Genomic DNA, 19,678 nt, shown 5'->3' with positions numbered 1-19,678 from the left:
TTCTAATCTTGACATTGGTATGTCATTGGTAGGCAACTGCCTACTAAGATGTTACATGAGCATCTCAAGCTTAAAATATTCAAGGCTAAATGTGGATCTCCTACCCCACCCCAGTTTCTCAAATCTGTTTTTTTCATTTCAGTAATCCATCATGCCAGGATTCTGGGAGTCATCTTGGCAACCCCCATCTCTTACTCTCATTAGTCAGACATTCACCATGTTCTATTGAGTCTACAAAGATACATTCTTGTGTGTGTTAAAGTAGTCCCCTGTTCTGACCTTATCTAAGCTACCACTGTCTTTTGTCTGCCTAAGCTCCTAATTAGTCTCCCTGCCTATACTCTTGACTGCATTCACATGTTTTATTTATTTATTTTTAAATTTTTAAAAATGTTTTTATTTATTTTTTTGAGAGCGAAGACAGAGTGTGAACAGGGGACAGACAGAGAGAGAGGGAGACACAGAATCCGAATTAGGCTCTAGGCTCTAAGCTGTCAGCACAGAGCCTGACACCAGGCTCAAAATCAGGAACTGTGAGATTATGCCTGAGCCGAAGTCAGATGCTTAACCAACTGAGCCACCCAGTCACTCCTATTTGTTTATTTTTTTAAGTAGGCTTCACACCCAGCATGGGGCTTGAACTCACAACACTGAGATCAGTGCTTAGCAACTGAGCCACACAGGTGCCCTGCCCCCTATGTTTATTTGTTTAATATCAGCCTCTCCTAGCCTGAGAGTTCCATGATGAGGGAGGGACTGCATGCATTTGGTTCACCATTGGGTCCCCAGCACCTAGTATAGTTCCTAAGATGTGGGTAATGCTTATATAGTCACTTGGTTCTCAGTGATGTTGATATGGCTCCTGTTGTTTTGGTAACTCAACTTGAATGTATTAGAATTTCTTGAATTCTTTATTTTGGCAGTAGTTATTTTGTCAGTTCATTTATCATGAATGAGTTTTAGTTATTTTCTACTTTGGTCCAGGAAACTCAATTGTACCTGTAAGGACAATATGTATTGGGTATTAATCTGCCAATGACAACTTATATATTAGGGACTGCTGATCAATATACTGAAATTATTTTCTTTTTTTTTAAGTGTATGTTTATTTATTTTGAGAGAGAGAGAGAGAGAGAGAGAGTGAGAGAGAGTGTGTGTGTACAAGCAGGGGGAAGAGCAGAGAGAGGAGAGAGAGATAATACCAAGCAGGATCCACACTGACAGTGATGTGGAGCTTGATCTCAAAACCCGTAAGATCATGACCTGAGCTGAAATCAAAAGTTGGACACTTAACTGACTGAGCCACCCAGGCACCCCCTGAAATTATTTTCTGAGAATTTGAAATTACAGGCCAGTGGCTTATCTCTCAGCATTCTTCTGTCTGAAATGCAGTGTTCCTTAATTTTAATATGGAAGTATACTTGCTAAATCTTCAATTCAAACCTGTTTGACTCCGGGTGTTCCTTTAAATAGAGGCCCAGGTCTTGATAGTTTTAGTAATTTTGGTTTGCTTTGATATTTTAAAGTTGGTTTTGTTTTCTAAAGTTTTAAAACTCAGACTTAATTTCTGCTTTGAATTGATTATATTGCTTAATAAGGAAATTCAATTTGTAAAAGTAGAGGTGAGTTATTATAAGCTGTTGTTTAGAGGTAAGCAACAATCTGTACACTAAGGATGCAAACTCAAGAGAACAAGGACTTAATAGGTATATACCAGGGTTTCTCAACCTTGGTATTACTAACATTATGGGTCAGATAGTTTGTTGTTGTTGTTGTTGTTGTGTGTGTGTGTGTGTGTGTGTGTGTGTGTGTGTGTGTGTGTGTATGTACATATGAGACCTGTCCTGGGCATTGTAGGATTTTAGAGCATCTCTGGTCCCTACTCACAAGTGGCAACCCCTCCTCTCCAGCAGTGACAACAAAAATGTCTGTACACATTGCCAACTGGCACGAGGGAAGCAAAATCATAGCAATTAAAAAACCAGTAGTATAGACTATAGAAGAGGATCATAGTCTATTAAATGTCTCACTTGGGAAATCTCTGGCATTCTCTAGATGTCACTGAGAATGTGGTAGCTCTGTGGAATATTGCTAATGGCAAATGGAAGTAAAGACTATAGGACTGTGTTTTTCACAGTTTAAAATTTCTGTTTGCTTAGAATAAAGTAACTTTTGCCCTTAACTACTTGGTTCTACCCCAAACTGAAGAAATGTAGCATTCTAAATCACATTTCACCAATAAAATTTCATTTTGTGGACTGACATTAGAAGTTTGGTGGTGATTAAAAAAAGGGAGGGAGTGGGGAACCAAGATTACAGTAAAGAGCAGCTTGTAATCAGAGCTTTTGCCATTTGTATTGTGTATATATAACTTACAGGATATAATTCACTTTTTCTTTCCCCAAAGGGACATGAGAGACGGCTTTAGAAGAAAAAGTTTCTACCCTTCCCATTATGCAAGAGACCGATCTCCTCATAAAAGAGACCCTCCTTTTTTCAGAGAATCGCCTGTAGGTCGAAAGGATTCTCCACACAGCAGGTCTGGCTCCAGCGTCAGTAGTAGAAGCTACTCTCCAGAAAGAAGCAAAACGTACTCTTTCCATCAATCTCAACATAGAAGTATGTATTTTTAAGACTTCTTTTACAATCTCCACTAATGAGGAAGTATTGATTCAGATTGCCTTATAGGTATTGCTAAGAGAGAAATTTTTTTAGCCTTTTATTTTGAAAATTTTGAAACTTCTAGAAAAGTTGAAAGAATAGTATAATAAATACCACACAGATTTTTTTGGAACCGTTTCAAGTTGTGGTCCACATTGACATTTTACTTCTCATTCTTCAACACAGAAGATATGTGTTTGTAATCATGTTGGAAAGTTATACACTCTTATATTTTCTGCTAGTTCCTGTGTTAGTCCATTCTCTTCAGTCTTCTGTCAGTAGAAGACATCTATCTCTATATATCTGATTAGTATATTTTTCATGAAAAATCTCAGTGGTTTCTCCTAAATACAAGGTGTAGCCTTATTTATAGATGTTAGAGCTAAATCCTACCTTAGGTTCATTTTTTTTTTCCAACCTCCAATTTATTTGTTTGTTTGTTTGTTTTATTTGGAGTACCTAGACATGCATGGCATTCTGTGCAATCATAGCATGTCATTCTGGCTGAGTTGCTCAGTATGTATTGGAATAAATAAATGAAGCAACTTTTTTAGATAATCTGTTTTATCTTTCTGGACTCCACTGCCTACAATTGAACTCATTTACAAACACTTCCTCCTGCCTGCTAAATGCAAGGCACTGTGTTAGATAGAGGATATCCCTGTCACCAGGGACTGGAATATATTTAGGTATTTTCCCCTTAACTAACAACAATTTTATCAATATGTAAATATAACAGAGACAAGATATTTTTTTTAATTTTTTATTTCTTTGAGAGACAGAGTGCATGAGTGGGGGGTGGGGCAGAGAGAAAGGGAGAAAGAGAATCCCAAGAAGCTCTGTACTGTCAGTGTGGAGGCCAACGCAGGGCTCAAACCCACAAACTGTGAGATCATGACCTGAGCCGAAATCAAGAGTTGAACATAACCAACTGAGCCACCCAGACACCCCTAAAATATAACTTTGATATAAGAATTGATATGTCATAAATGAGTTAACCTGGCATGAGCAGGTCAAGGTGAGAGAGATTCTCACTCTGGGGGTTAGAAGAACACATCGTGGAGGAAATGACATTTGGGCTCATCTTTTATTTGAGATTTCTACAAGTAAAAGTATCTTCTAGGTGGGGAGAATTACAAGCCAAGATACAGACACCAGAAAAGTCAAGGATATTTCTTTTTCTTTACCTTTTTTTTTAAGTTTCATTTGTTTATTTTTTGAGAGAGAGAGAATGAACAGGGAAGGGGTAGAGAGAGAGGGAGAGAGAGAGAGAATCCCAAGCAGGCTCCCTACTATCAGCATGGAGCCTGATGGGCTCAAACCCACAAACTGTGAGATCATGACCTGAGCTGAAATCAAGAGTTGGATGCTCAACCTACTGAGCCACCCAGGCACCTCTCTTTTTCTTTACTTTTTAACTTCCTTCCTATTAAATGTTCTTCCAAAGTATAAGAGTTTTAGTTTAACAGCATTTGCTTCCTACATGTTCGGACTGAGAGAAGGTTACTTCAAATCATTAGATTGTCTCCATTGTAGCTGTTGCTGGATTCCTTTATTTAATGAAAATTTATCAATTTTTTACTGATTTCAGAGCTAAGTAGAGTGGGGCTTCCAAAAAAATATATTTTTGGATACATGTATATGAATGGTCATACAGGAGGTAAGAATGTCATTTGAAGGATTTATAACAAACATTGTAACTTACATATGCCCACTTGCTTAAAATAAACATATAGTTCCAGGTAACTGAAAGCTTTTCTGTGGAGTTCAGGCTCTACAGTTTGGTATTTTCTCCTTTGTTTTACTTCCCTCTTTCCCACCCTCTCCCCTTTCAAGAGGATAAATAACATCTGAGTTCTAAAGTACACTCATATGCACAGATGTAAATATTAGCCAGACACCTTCTGAGAAGATGTATTTTTTTTGATGTGTCTGACTTAAATACAAATATAATGATTAAGAGGAGGAAAGTATCTTTGGAAACTGATTATGAAGGCTTTTGAACAAAACATGAGTAAAATGGAAGCTTAAGATTCTTGACAGCTTGTAGTGAACCTAATTATTAGTGAATTTGTCTTTTTCCAATTCTCCTCTAAAACATATTTTTAGGGAGGAATTTTATGTCAGCTTTCCGCCTGGTAGTTAGTAGCCGAAACTTTAAAATCTTGAGATGAAATTGTAGGGAAGGCACATGTGATGCTCCTGTCTTAGGGTCTCCGTATACTTTTCCCCATCCTTTGTGGTCAAATTGTTTTACTATCTGGAGTGATGAATAGATAACAGAGAAAGCTGGGAAACTAAAATACGGTGCAAATTGAGTGAAATAGAACATATGACTTTGGTATGCCTTCATGTTTATATTATTAAGTCATTTAGCTTCAAAAGTTAAGTTCTTTAATCAAGAAAAATGTTTGTTCTGGGAAAACTCTCTTTACAAGTTACTTGGGTTGTAACACTTTGGACTGAGCTATTGAAATGTTTTTCTATACTCCTTTCATGTAAATAGTTTTCAGAATAGTTACATAAAATCATCTTGCAAAAAGTTAATGGAGAAGTCTTATTTTAAACATTAAATAGAAAAAGTAACTGTTATGTTACACATTTCTGATACCAATTCTTGCTTTGAATCTAAATGTCACAGATAGTGATGGCACCTTGCTGTTCTTCAAAAAAGGACTGCGAAACAGGGTCCTTAAATTATCATTTAAATTGTGTTAATTAACAACAATGTGTTAATTTAGTTTTTTAATGTAAGTTAAAATTTAGGCAAAAATTTTAAATGTTTCTACAAATAACAGGTAAAAACAATTTTCTTACTTTCCTAATGCCCTCATTTTGCTAAGTTTAACTTTTAATTTTTTGCTTTTTGTTCATACTTTTCAGAGTAATTTTAATTTAATAATCACTAGTAGTTTGGCCATGGTAACCATTTAAAGATTAATTCTTCCTGATTCTTCTGTGCATTTAGTGTATCTCTTATATGATTAATTATAAGCCACAGAGTGGTTTTCACTACTTTTTTATCTTAACTACTTATTTCCCATTTTGTGCTTACACTCACATATACATGTCTACATATGTATTTGATTAAATTTCTTCTATAGCCTTTTGAGTTAAACCTGTAAACCTTTTACTGCTTTGTAGAGTAATTATCCTCCTAAATCAAAATGTTATTTTCATTCTGTGCTTTATATATAAGAATTTTCTGCCTATAACTTAATTGGGTTTACCTGTTCATACCTGTCACTATAATATTATTTTTTGTTCCTTTTTGTTCATATTTATATGCTAAGTGTAGGTTGTCCTAGTTAACCTCATTGCCTTTCCCTTTGTTCATTATGATACTGTTCCAGTTAAAATTGTTGTATATGTATCCCCTATATTTTTACTTGAAGTTTATTATTTTTATTCCTATTAATTCAACCAGATATTTCCCCATTTGTCAACTCTCAGATATTTATTTCCTTTTTTCCTCCTCTTTCTCAATTGAATCTCATTATTTTCCTATCGTACTCTTTTGTTGAGGATAATGATTTAACATTAATAGGTGATACCAGAAATCACTCAGGTCAGTTTCCTGTCCTCATTCTTTGTTAAAATACTTCCTGTGGTAAATTTACTATATCAGTCCAGTACTTCCATCTTTGTATAGTTCATTTTTTATGATACAATTAAAGCTTGTCTTATAACATCTATGCAATACTAGTTATTTGTCTTAGAGCCATAAAAATGTTTCTTCTTTTTTTATGTTGTAACATTTCATGTATCTGAAGAATACAATCATAATCTTCTTGGTTTTTTTTTCCCCCACAGGTTCAAGTATATTTAGTTCCTTCAGCTTTTATTTGACATGTTTTCAGAACTTTGCTTTCCTAATTTTCTTTCTGTTCCTTTTAAGTTGTGATGCCAGAAGTGAACTTTTACTTTGTCAACTGGACTGTATTACTGGCCCTTATTGAGACTGTAGGCAATTGAAACCTAAGCCATCTTCACATATATTACTATTTAACAAAATGCCCTTCAGCCTGTACTTTTTTTTTTCATGTAGTTTATACATTAAAAGAAATCTAGAAATGGTAAATTTCATATAATTAACTTTAGCTTATTATTTTCTTCTATAGAGATCTTAAACTCTCAGTGATTCTGTATATTTGCAGCAGATAAAAATAGCAGTTTCATCGACAAAGGAAATATGCTTTGGGTTTTTTATTAGTCATTAATAATTATGTTGACTGGCAGATAGCCAAATTTAGAAACCTCTAGAGACCTCTGTCTGTGGACTTCAACCATTTTTCTGCATTGTTTTTAACTAGTTGTGATCCTCTTATCTTCCTTTTATCTTGAGGATTTCATGGAAGACTTTATCAGGTGCTTTCTTGAAACTCTTAAGTTAGAATGAATTTCCTCTATCAAAAAGGGACATAAAAATTACCTTGTTTTGCTTTGTAAATCCATTGTGGCTCTACGGATGATTATTTAAATACATAGAAACTACATCTTTGTTAATTTGTTCTAAACATTTGCCTATGGATTATTCAGATTTACCACTGATGCTTATACATTAATTAAGCTGTTTGACATTTTGGTAGAATTTTTAAAATTCCATTACTGTGGAAGATTTGCAAGCTTATTATTTTTGTTGGGATATATATCTTTTTTTCTGTAGCTCTGACTTTGGGCCCAGTATCCCTTTATTTTCTTGAGATCAGCAGCTGTTACTAAGAATAGAAGATTTATTGTATTGTATTGTATTGTATTTTTTATTTTATTTTAATTAAAATTTATTTATTTTGAGAGAGAGATGTGCGCACACAAGCAGGGGAGGAGCAGAGAGAGAGTGAGAGAGAAAATCCCATGCAGTCTCAGCACTATCAGCACGGAGCCCGATGCAGGGCTCAAACACACAAATCGTGAGGTCATGACCTGAGCCGAAATCAAGAGTCAGACACCTAACCGACTGAGCCAGCCAGGTGCCCCTAGAATATCATTTTAAAGACTGTCATTCATCAGTGTTTAATCCTTTTTGCAGGTACATCTTCTAAGATGACTGAAAATGTACAAGAATTAAAAATACTATTTTGAGAAGAGTGTATTTGGAAGGTAGACTCCATTATTTTTTTATTTTTTTTTTTTTACTTTATTTTTTTTTTTTTCAACGTTTTTTATTTATTTTTGGGACAGAGAGAGACAGAGCATGAACGGGGGAGGGGCACAGAGAGAGGGAGACACAGAATCGGAAACAGGCTCCAGGCTCCAAGCCATCAGCCCAGAGCCCGACGCGGGGCTCGAACCCACGGACCGCGAGATCGTGACCTGGCTGAAGTCGGACGCTTAACCGACTGCGCCACCCAGGCGCCCCTAGACTCCATTATTAAACTTAGGTGTAATGGGAAAAGAGACATGTCTTAAGACCTTTGGCTGTGAATATATTTGGAAGTCGACATGACTCTTTGGATTATTACCGAAATTCCAATAAATTTAAAGGTTTAATTCTACGTTTAAAAAGAAGGCTTCTTTGGTGCAGGTTTAGAGTGGTGATGGTAATAGAAATCAGAGCATGTATATTTTAGGTAATAGGGAGGACAAACCCATTCTCTTGGCAGCTGAATATCATAGCAGTTTTTGGTTTGAAAGTGACTGTATTTGTGTTCAGTACTCATACAGTCTTGTATTCATCAAAGATATATTTCACATAAATGGTTTGCCAAGCAAGAGGGATCCAGTCTTTGCTCTCTGAGTTTATGATCTGGTGAGGGGGACAAACCAGACATTCCATAGGAATAGACATTTTAGGTAATGTCTGAAGAGTGAGTAGAAGTTGGTAGAAGGAAGGAAGTGGAGAAGGATTATTCGGATGAGTGTTGTATCATATTAGGAAATCCTGAACTATATTTTAGTATTTTCTTAGAAGATCTTGGACTTTGATCCAATGTATTATTGTGCTGTTGAATTTGATTGTACAATATATTGTTCTTGACTGAGAATCTGTTGATTACTCACGAGAGCTTTGGCTATGAGTTTCCTGGGTGAATCCTAGGAATACAGGTATAGCTTTTCTGGCATCACAATGATTAAGATTCTAAAAACAGTAATCAATTAATGATGTTTCCATATGTGTAGGCATTTATAACATCTCTGTTTAGGGACTTAATACATTTTGTCAGCATACATTCAGAATATGTACAGTTAGTATAATGTTTTATTTATATTTTTTAAAGCAAGCCCATGTGGTTTTAGCTGATGTATTAAAAGGAGAGTTCTGTTCAGAAGTTCACTTCCAAATATTCATAGTTAATCTATCTTTACTTGTTACATCTCTAACCTCTTAGAGATGATTGTTTTGGGGAAGCAGAGGTGGCATAAGCTTTCGCTACCCCTTTATCTAGTTTCTTTTTTTTCTGTCATTTTTATTTGGTGTCTGTACCACAAGACCATTTCTCTTGTGTCCTTTCCATTTTCTCTTTCATACCTTCTTGACCAATAGGGTCTCTGGGAAATCATGTTCTTCCCAACCAAGAGCCCCAAATTTTCAGGTCGTTATTCATGATCCAGAAAATAAATCCTTTCGTTAGCATCTGTGTAGCCACCACATCTTCATTTGTTCATATCTTCATTTCTCTTTCACAGCTTCAGCTGTCAAAGGAGATGTGAATGTCCTACCTGTGCTGTGAAGTTTGTTTACTGATAAGACTTTCATGCAGAAGTACCTGTTTTCCTCCTGTATGTTAGGCATTGTACCAAGAATTGAAAGGTTTTAAGACGTGGTCCCTAACTTTCTCCTCTCTAATGATGATTTTAATATTTTTTCCTAGCAGTGTCCTTTGTTCTTACATGGGTTATCAATAATTAATAATAGTTGGTAGGCTTGGAGGAGTCTAGTTCTTTTCGTCATCACTTTCCAGAAGAAGGTACATTTCTGAAGTTTTATTTTGTTCAAGGAGTCATCAGATATTGTTGATGTTCATATCAGCTATTCTATTCAAAGAGTCACCAAATATTGTTAAATCTTATAATACTTTTAAATGTTTGTTGAAACATTAAGTTGCTTCTCCATGGGAAGAACTTTTTACCTCAGCTGTGGAAACAATGTTCCTCTTCATCTTCTTCCTCCTCATTTATTCTTTTACTTACCAGTACATTGACTTGGATTTCAACTTTCATATTGCCACCTTCAGAATTGTCCTTTCCTAGTTTCTTCTATTCTAATTTGGAGTTCACTTTATTTAGCATGTTACAGCAAAAGTGTTGAGTCTTTTTGCCCTGCTCTCAAGCAGGGAGTTAGGGTCTGCTTAGTAAGATCACCTGTGAGGTAAATTTGAAGTAAAGGCTAAATAGCTGAGGAGTAGCATCCTATTAGTTAGAAGTATAAAGGTAGGAGTGAAAGAAGTGGATTTAAGAGACATTTGTATTCATAGTGTTGGTTGGAGCCATGTAAGAGCAGCAAGCAAAAACGAAGTTAGGAGGAATACTCACATTTAGGAAATAATAACCAACAGAGAAGAAAGAGAAAGATGTAGTTAGTAATATGTAGGAGGACAAACACAGAAGTACAAAGGCATGAGAACCAAATGGCAATATATTAAGAAAAACTTGTTTTATTTTTTAGTTTTTTGAAATTTATTTATTTATTTTTAATGTTTACTTTTGAGAGAGAGAGAGAGAGAGAGAGCGAGCGAGCAGGGGAGGGGCAGAGAGGGAGACACGGAATCCAAAGCAGGCTCCAGGCTCCAGGCTCCAGCTGTCAGTACAGAGCTTGACGCAGGGCTCGAACTCACGAACTGTGATAACATAACCTGAGCCTAAGTTGGTTGCTTAACCTACTGAGCCACCAGGTGCCCTTATTTGTTTTTTGTTTTTTGTATTTTGTTTTTTTTTAAGTAATCTGTGCCCAATTTGGGGCTCAACCCCACAACCCCAAGATGAAGAGTCCTATGCTCTACTGAGTGAGTCCACCAGGTGACTCAAGAAAAACTTGTTTTTAAATCATTAAAATACTATAATAGAATACAAGAGGAGAACACTTTAGTTTTAATATAAACAGATCATTGAAAACTCTAAGATGAAGAGTGTGAGCATAATAGGGTTTTTTCCATTATCTCTTGTGTTAAAAAACAAAACCGTGTAAAACTTAGTGGGTTAATACAAGCACTTATTTATGAATCTGCAGTTTGAGCTGGGTTCAGCTGGGTGATTTTATTGGTCTGTTGGGATATTATTAAACAGCCCAAGCTTTTTTTTTTATGGATAGGAATCTGTAGTTAAATGTGATTACTACAGTGTCTCTGAAATTTGGTATCAAAATCAATAAATCAATAAACACAGCAGCTGTAGTGTGTTGATAGACTGACTCTCCAGGGGAACAGCACATGATTTGTGGTATTTGCCATGGAGTGAATACTACCATCTCAGGCTACTGATGTGGAGTCACTGAACTTGGAGTTTGGAAGAGATGTGGACAAACCACGATTATCAGCTAATATGAGCCATCCCTAGACTCCAGACACTTCTTGTAAATTGTCAGTGTTCTCATCTCTTGATCTACAAAGAATTTGAAGCAAGTTAATAAAATAAACACATAACATGGGGCGCCTGGGTGGCTCAGTCGGTTAAGCGTCCGACTTCGGCTCAGGTCACGATCTCACAGTCTGTGAGTTCGAGCCCCGCATCGGGCTCTGGGCTGATGGCTCAGAGCCTGGAGCCTGCTTCCGATTCTGTGTCTCCCTCTCTCTCTGCCCCTCCCCCATTCATGCTCTGTCTCTCTCTGTCTCAAAAATAAATAAAAACATTAAAAAAAAAATAAACACATAACAAAAAAGGATTCAGTAAATTGGTGAAGAATTTTCTATAGGAGAAACATGTGACAATAAAAGTCAGAGTAAATGCCACTGTGAAGGTGCTGAACAGTTGTAGTTGAATAAGGATTTAGCTAAAACAAAGAACTGTTCAGTAATAGTGTTCACAGTGTACTTTAGAAAAAAAAAACAAACAACAGATCACCTGCTGAGGAGGAACAAAAATTGTCCTGATGACAGATCAGTTAACACGGGCAGAGGATATTGCATCTTTTAACAACATTCTTGCAGAAGTAGGACGGCAAATGTTGGCATATTTCTTAAAATATATTTTTTAAGTTTATTTATTTTGAGAGAGAATGAGAGAGCCCACGTGTGCAGGGCAAAAAGAGGGAGAGAGAATCCCAGGCAGGCTCGACACTGTCAGTGCAGAGCGCAAGTGCGTGGCTTGTACTCACAAACTGAGATCATGACCTGAGCTGGAATCAAGAGTCTTGACACTCAGCTGACTGGGCCATCCAGGCAGCCCCTTAAAATATTTTTTTAATGCAAGGTGCTAACTGTACCAAAACAATTCTCAGAAAAAAATTAAAGTGGCAATTTGAGATCTGTACTAGAAAATTTTGTAATGTTAAGGAGTTTGCATCTTATTGGAAAGATATCTGGGAGCTCTTATTAGCATATTTATGGTATTTAAACTTAATTATGTCTGCATCACTAAGCGATGTGTGGGTAAGGAAGCTAACAAAATATTTACAAGATTGTAAATATGGGGCAATTAGGGGTTCTAGCAAGACAGTAGTTGTAGATTTGTTTATAAAGAAAATCCATATATGAGAAATTTTGTATGAGAAGAAGTAGCAAGATTTAGTAATGGGCTACTTTTGAGAGTAAGTCAGAATGACCTTTGCAGATAGTTACTGTAAGCCCAGGTAACTGATATGATACACCATGAAAACTTTGCCAGTATTCTTTTTAATTCTTAGTGGTGATTCATCTTTCTCTCTTGAGTTTGTGTGTGTGTGTGTGTGTGTGTGCGCACACGTGTGTGTGTCATTTTTAACCAATCCTTTGCCAACTTTATGATGATTAGAATAGGTGCTTACAGTGATGAGTAAGACCTGATCCTTGTCTTCAGCTTTAGGTGTCTTATCATATAACCCTTTTCTCATTCTTTTCTGCTCATGCTATCCTTGGTTAGCTTAATCTTAACACTTTGTTGTTATTATACCCAATTAGCTTCTGATCTTAAAAACAGAAATTTTCTCCTGTTTGTTCTTACTCTTCAGTGGCTGTTGCTCAGGCAGCCCAATTTGAAGGCAGGGTAGAAAAGAAAGGGTTTAGGGTCACCAGCAAATACTCAGAAGTTCCTGTTCTCATCACTCCTACTTCTGGGTTCTTCTCTTGTCCCTCCTGGGCACAGAGGTGCTGGTGTTAATTCCTCCTTGCCCACCTTTCCCTAGAGTCCATCCGTGCTGGTGCCTCCTACAAACGGCAGAATGAAGGAAATCCAGAAAGAGGTGAGTTTTGAGCTAGATTTTGATTTGGGATTGTGAAGGGGTGGGGGACTTGAATTGACAGAGGTTACAGAAATGGGAAAAGTGTATAACTGCTCCATTAGTCTTTAGTTGGAACCAGAATTAAAATGTTTTTTAATGTTTATTTATTTTTGAGACACACACACACACGCACACACACACACACCCCACACACCCCACACACAGACGTGAGCAGGGGAGGGACAGAGAGAGAGGGAGAAACAGAATCTGAAGCAGGTTCCAGGCTCTGAGCTCACCAGGCGCTGAGCTGTGAGCACAGAGCCCGGCATGGGGTTCTCACAAACTATGAGATCATGACCTGAGCTAAAGTCGGACACTTAACTGACTGAGCCACCCAGGTGACCCCAGAATTTAATAGTAATAGATATAGGTAGTAGGATATGGAGGGAATATGTGAGTTGGTTGTCTGGGCTAGCCATTCCTGGTCAGGAATAGCCACCTCAAAGGAGATGGAGATCTGTAGAATAAACAAACCATTGACACATAGGACCTGATAGCAGGAGGATCAGAGAATTTCTTTTTACCTTTTCTGTGTTCTTTCTGTTGTAGCATCCTTTTTCTTTATTCTTTGCTTCTTGCCTGTCCCTGCCCTTCATGCAACAGGTATATATGAGTAGATGTGGAGATACAATCTACCACTTGCTCTACCCTTCAGTATTCTTTGCTTCTGCACGCTGAGATTGGTTGAAATCTGCTTAAATTAGCCCTTAATGCAGCTATAATCTGGGAAGATCCTAAGACTACATTTGGTACTGTAATTGACATACCTGCAGTGCTGATTTCGTGTTTGTAAGATTTTGCTGAGTAAGAGATTATCAGCTGCTTGTTCCATGTCTAGCTTTGTGTGAGAATTGAGAGCCTATAAATACGCCTTTAATTAGCATAGTTTGCTGTGCTGATTGGTCAAGCCCTCAACTTCTTTCAAGGAATTGCTTATCTTAATAGAATGGGGAGGTCACTGTATCCTAAGGGTAGAAAAATAATTTATTTTTTCACCTAATTTTTGACTTACTGTTTTCTTAAAGGACTTGAACGAGGTAGGCCCTGGCTATTCAGAAATAAGCTATGATACTTGGAGCTTTTGGTGCAGTGGAATAGACCGACACTGTCACAATATGATGTGGAATTTGCCATATGCAATGGAAATACAGTAGAAAATGACTAAGTAAACCGTGTTCTTAATCATTTTGGGATGTAGGGATGGTTGATATTTTTTGGTTTTTAAGGTCTACAAGAATTTTTAAAATGATTTTATTGTGAAAGCCTCTTAACATCACAAGTTAAAAGATTCTAGGGTTAACGTCTTTTATAAGACTGTTGGAGTCTCAGAGGTAGAATACTGTGCCTAGAGCAGGCATTCTCATCCTTGGCACTGTTGACATTTGAGGCTGGATAATTCTTTGTTGGGAGATGTTGTTTTGTACATTTGTAGGGTGTCCTGGCAACATCCCCAGCCTCTACTTACTGTGTGCCAATGGCACTCTACCACTGGTGACAGTAAAAAATTACCAGATGTCCCTGGGGAGGTGAGAGAAGTGCCTGCAGTGAAAGGCTTTCCAGGTCTGTAGGACATTGGAAAGAGATGTTATTCACTATTGCCCTTGAGCCTTTAGGCTCTTACTTAGCAATCTTGACCATGGCAGGAAGAGCTTAAGAGGCTTTGTGACTGAAGCTGGCTTTGCCTCAGTTTCAAGGTCGTTTTGTCTTTGCTTTTGCTCTTGACTGCTTTCTTGGCCCTAACCCACTGTCTAGTCTTGACCAGCTTCCATGTCACTCCAAACTTAGTGGCACCTTCTCCTTTTCTCTGCAGTTTAATTTTGTCAGTTTTCTTAGCAATGTAGAGCAGAAAATTTATATTATATTTGACACATACAAATAGTTTAATGAAATGTTTTTGTATCAGTAACAGCTCATCGTTATTTTTATGATTATATTTAACTAAAACAATTTTCTGTGTTGTTGAACTGACTAAAGTAATATTGTTTAAATCTAGTTTCTGGCTTCAGTTTCTATAAAAATGATGATATACATATAGCACTACATTAGTGTCTATAGTGACTGAAGATAAAGGGTAATGATTATCTCACACAGATTTATTTTTAACCACTTAACAAATATTTGGGTACTCATTCATACCAGGCATTGGATTGGTGCTCCATATTATAATTTTTCTAGTTTTCATTTTTTAAACTAAACATTTCAGGAATATCTGCTATATTTCCCTACATACCCCTCGCTTTGAGCTGTCATTTAATTAGCTAGTTCTCTTTGTGGTATTTATATAATAACTACTCTTGAATTTTTATTGTGATAAAAGTTAGCTTTTAGGAACTTGGAGGAGGAAGCATTTATGAGTTTAGTCTTTTGCCATTCTGGAGGTCTTCTCAGTGGTTCTGTGTTGGCTAACTGGCCTTGATATGGCCTGAATTGCCAAATATGATGTCCATTGGTTCTAGGTTATTTGAAATTTCTTATGGTACACAGCCCTGGAAAGAGATAGGTGGACTTAGGTATTAACAGATTTAATTTAATAATGTAATGAAGACTTCACTACTAAAATGAATTTATGACGCCCCCTCTCATTTATTTAATTACAAAGTCACTCTAATTGAAAACAAATGAGCTAGAAAATTGCATTTTATGTTTTCTTAAACAGGTAAAGAGAGACCTGTTCAGTCTTTAAAAACATCAAGAGACACTTCACCCTCAAGTTCTTCAGCAGTTCCTTCATCAAAGGTTTGTTATATTTTAAAAATCAGTTTAAAGAGGAATTACAAAGTAAACGAGATGGACTGTCTGGTACAGGTGCTTTTATTCTTTACTGTCAAACCTAATGAGGATAATTTGCTGCATTTAAATATTTGAATCTTAAGTAACCACAACTTGAAGGTAGCTATCAAAATAAATGAGCAGTTTTCTTGAAGACTTTTTTTCCACAGATTATGCTAAAATTGGTACTTCAGCCATTGCGCATCTTGACCATAACAAGATGGGGATGAATATTCACATAGGGCATATTTGATGGGACTGTGCTTTTATTTTGGGAGACGTGAGTAAGGCAGAGACCTAACATTTATTGTATAACTACTTGATTCTAGTTATATTTTAATATATATATTTTTTGTATGCATACAGAAATCCCATGGTATAAGTAGTTAGATCCATTTTATAGAAAAGGCTCAGAAGTTAAATAATTTTCTCAAATTATTTCACTGGCAAATTCTTTCAAACATTTCAAGAATACTAATCCTTCTCAAACTCTTCTAAAAAATAGAAGAGGAGGTAATACTTCCAGGCTCATTTTGAGGCCAGCATTACCTTTCTACCAAAACCAGACAAGAACAGTACGAGAAAAGAAAATTATAGGCCAGTATCTCTGAGAATGTACATGTGGAAATCTTCAACCAAAATACTGCCAAACCGAATTCAACAGCATATTAAAAGTAGCGTACACCATGATCATATGGGATTTATTCCAGGGATACAAGGATGATGAATTACCCATGAATCAAGCAGTGTGATATATTGCATCAGCAAAATGAAGGATAAAATATATGATCATCTCAATAAATGCAAAAAAATAGCATTTGACAAAATTCAACATCCATTCATGATAAAACCTCTGAACAAACTGGGTATAGAGGAATAGAACCTCAACATAATAAAGGCCTGATATCGCAAGCCAGAGCTAACATCATACTCTGTGGTGAAAAGCTGAAAGCTTTTCCTTAAGATCAAGAACAAGACAATTGGCCCACTATTGCCACTTCTACCCAACATATGACTGGAAATTCTACCCGTAACAGTTAGGTAAGAAAAAGATATTTAAAAACATCCAAATTGGGAAGGGAGAAGTAAGACTTTTTTTTTTGTTTTGCAGGTGGCATTATATTATATATAGAAAACTCTTAAAGACTCCACCAAAAAGCTGTTAGAACTAATACATAAATTCGGTAAAGTTGCAGGATACAAAATCAATATGCAAAAGTTGCATTTCTATACACCAGTTATAAACTATAAAAAAGAGAAGATAAGAAAATATTCCCGGAGTTCCTGGGTGGCTCAGTCAGTTAAGCGCCCGAGTTTGGCCTGGGTCATGATCTCGCGATTTGTGAGTTTGAGCCCCATGTAGGGCTCTGTGCTGACAGCTCAGAGCCTGGAGCCTACCTCAGATTCTGTGTCTCCCTCTCTTTCTGCTCCTCCCCTGCTTATCCTCTGTCTCTTTCTGTCTATTAAAAATAAATAAATGTTAAAAAAAAAAAAGAAAGAAAATAGTCCCATTTACAGTAGCATCAAAAAGAATAAAGTACTTAGGAAAAAATTTAGCCAAGGAGGTGAAATACCTTTACACTGAAAACTGTACAACAGTGATGAAAAAAGTTGAAGAGTCAGATGCTTAACCCACTGAGCCACCCAGGTGCCCCTTTAACTTAGAATTTTTATATCTTAGTCTGTAGCATAGGCCTGTAAACAGTATTGTGGGAATCAGGTGATCCAGAAAAAAATGATTTATTTTCTTCATTTTTATATTGACCTCATGAACTGATCTTCTTCAAATGTTTTACTATAACTGATTTGTAACAGTGAATATGGAAATAAACAAAACTGAAGTACGAAGCACTAGTGATAGGTACTCTCAGGTCTGTTACTTCTCTTGATTCTCACAACTACTTTGTAAAACTGAATATTATTAATACCTGTTTTGTAAATGTGGAAACCAAGGCTTCGCAGTGTCATTAATTATGCATATAAAATCATTTATCTAGCAAGTAATGAAGCTGGCATTCAAATCCTGTAACTCTAAATTCCATACATTGTTTAATATTGTGTATGGTTGAAGAAGGGAAGCAGTGGAAATATCAAAAAATGAAATTTAAGTGTATAAATTTTGTGTAAGGAGTATGATTTATGTAAATTATTATAAATTATGAAAATAGCATGTCTGACTTTTCTACTGCATTAATTAGGAATTCACCTTGATGACATTTTGGCATTATTTATTTCATTGAATATAATAAAGATACAAAATTTAAATCAGTATGATGTCCTGTATATTTCAAATACTATTAGTATATTAATTTTTTTTGTTCTTTAAGATGAATTTTTAAAGCTCTATGTAAATGAAATTAGAAGTCAGATCTATTCTGTATGTCCAAAAGGAATTGCTACTTAGAGAAATTCTATCTTGAATATTTTTGAAAAAGCAAATAAAAGATGTACTTGTTCTCTATATACATTTGGAGGCTTACATAATTATAAGTTAAGTGGGATGTACTTCTTGATGTATTTGAAGTTTAAATGCTTTTGAGGATTGTAATAGAACTGTGCTTCTGTTTTTATTAGGTGTTAGACAAACCCAGTCGGCTAACCGAAAAGGAACTTGCTGAGGCTGCAAGCAAGTGGGCTGCTGAAAAGCTGGAAAAGGCAGATGAGAGTAACTTACCTGAAATTTCTGAGTATGAGGTAAGGCATAATGTCCCCTTTAGGTTTCACATAAAGAGTTTTGTCTGGATTTTAAATTATGGGTGGGAAATATTTGGTTTGTTCTAGTTCTGCAAAACACAAATGGGGAAAACATCCTCATGAATTATTAACGTGTACCACACAGAGTAATAGTATGATTATGAATGACTCTGTGTTCAGTAATTGTACTATACCTGAATTTCTCTGGTAGTTGAGAAGTGAAAAAATAGTATAAATATGGAATATAAGGAGAATGCATTTTATATAAGCTTCTTTTATGTTTTGTTTTTTTTTTTTTTTTTTTTTTTGTTAAAAGTATCTCTCGAAATCATGCTAAGCCACTAGTCATAACCAGCGAATTCAGAACAAAAATCTGTTTAGACCTTAGGTCTTGGACTGTATTTATATTACACGCTATTTCTCTGCAAATTATCTCATAAATATCTCAAGAAATGGAATTATTCATTGTTGGGTTACCTGTGACCTTTGGTGAGTCTTGAGTACCAAAAGATGAGAGCATTTTTGGGTCCAAAGAATACTATTCATGAATCTTTGCATTAAAATATTTGAAGACGAACTCAAACTTCTCTGTATAACTTGTAACCTCTCTAATAGGGAAATGTAGATGTTTCATTGGCAAAATTAAGCTTTTCAATTCAAGTGTTGGTCTAAGATTATTTTGGCATGATATGCAGAAAATATAAAAATCTCTGTACCATGACCAATTACATAGACTTGAAAATTTCTGGCTTTTCAATAAATTTTAAGATACCTTTATTAGAAAGTTCTTTGATAAAATGGATCAAGCAATGGAATTTGATATAAAACTCATATACCTACATAAATCTTTGTATACCTACAAACATTGTTTCCAGAGTAATAATGTACACTGCTCATAGAAAGTACAAACCAGTATAGACTCTATCAGTGCTTACACAAATAAAGCCTTTCATTTTTAAAATGCTGATTTGTCATTTAGATATCAATTGTTCTTAAGTAGGTCAAGGTTTCCTTGTTATTGTACCTATTAAAGTAGATATTTATGTGTCTTTTTTTTTTTTTTTTTTTTTAAGTGAGAGAATGCATGCATGAGAGTGTGCAGGGGAGAGGCAGAGGCAGAGGGAGAGAGAGAATCATAAGCAGGTTCCATGCCCAGCTCAGAGCCTGACATCTGGCTCTATCTCAGGACCGTGAGATCACAAC

At 36.0% G+C, this 19,678-nt stretch overlaps 1 protein-coding gene across 7 annotated transcripts in view; it reads left to right on the top strand.

Annotated features, from left to right (window-relative positions):
- The window catches only part of PPHLN1 (periphilin 1), a 139,604-nt gene that overhangs the window by 56,814 nt on the left and 63,112 nt on the right, over positions 1-19,678 (top strand). For 5 of the 7 annotated variants that reach the window (XM_019452482.2, XM_019452479.2, XM_019452481.2 and 2 more), the window contains 4 exons: positions 2,408-2,619; positions 12,917-12,973; positions 15,669-15,748; positions 18,356-18,475. In XM_019452482.2, the coding sequence (XP_019308027.1) occupies positions 2,408-2,619; positions 12,917-12,973; positions 15,669-15,748; positions 18,356-18,475 (469 nt within the window). The remainder of the gene's footprint in view (positions 1-2,407; positions 2,620-12,916; positions 12,974-15,668; positions 15,749-18,355; positions 18,476-19,678) is intronic. The other 2 variants (XM_019452484.2, XM_019452480.2) reach the window with 1 other exon arrangement.

The sequence above is a fragment of the Panthera pardus genome, unplaced genomic scaffold, assembly GCF_024362965.1.
Source record: "Panthera pardus isolate Hobbes unplaced genomic scaffold, ASM2436296v1 HiC_scaffold_6, whole genome shotgun sequence".
Classification (NCBI taxonomy): domain Eukaryota; kingdom Metazoa; phylum Chordata; class Mammalia; order Carnivora; family Felidae; genus Panthera; species Panthera pardus.
Note: the sequence above shows the minus strand (reverse complement) of the source record. Positions and strands in the feature narration are given on the sequence as shown.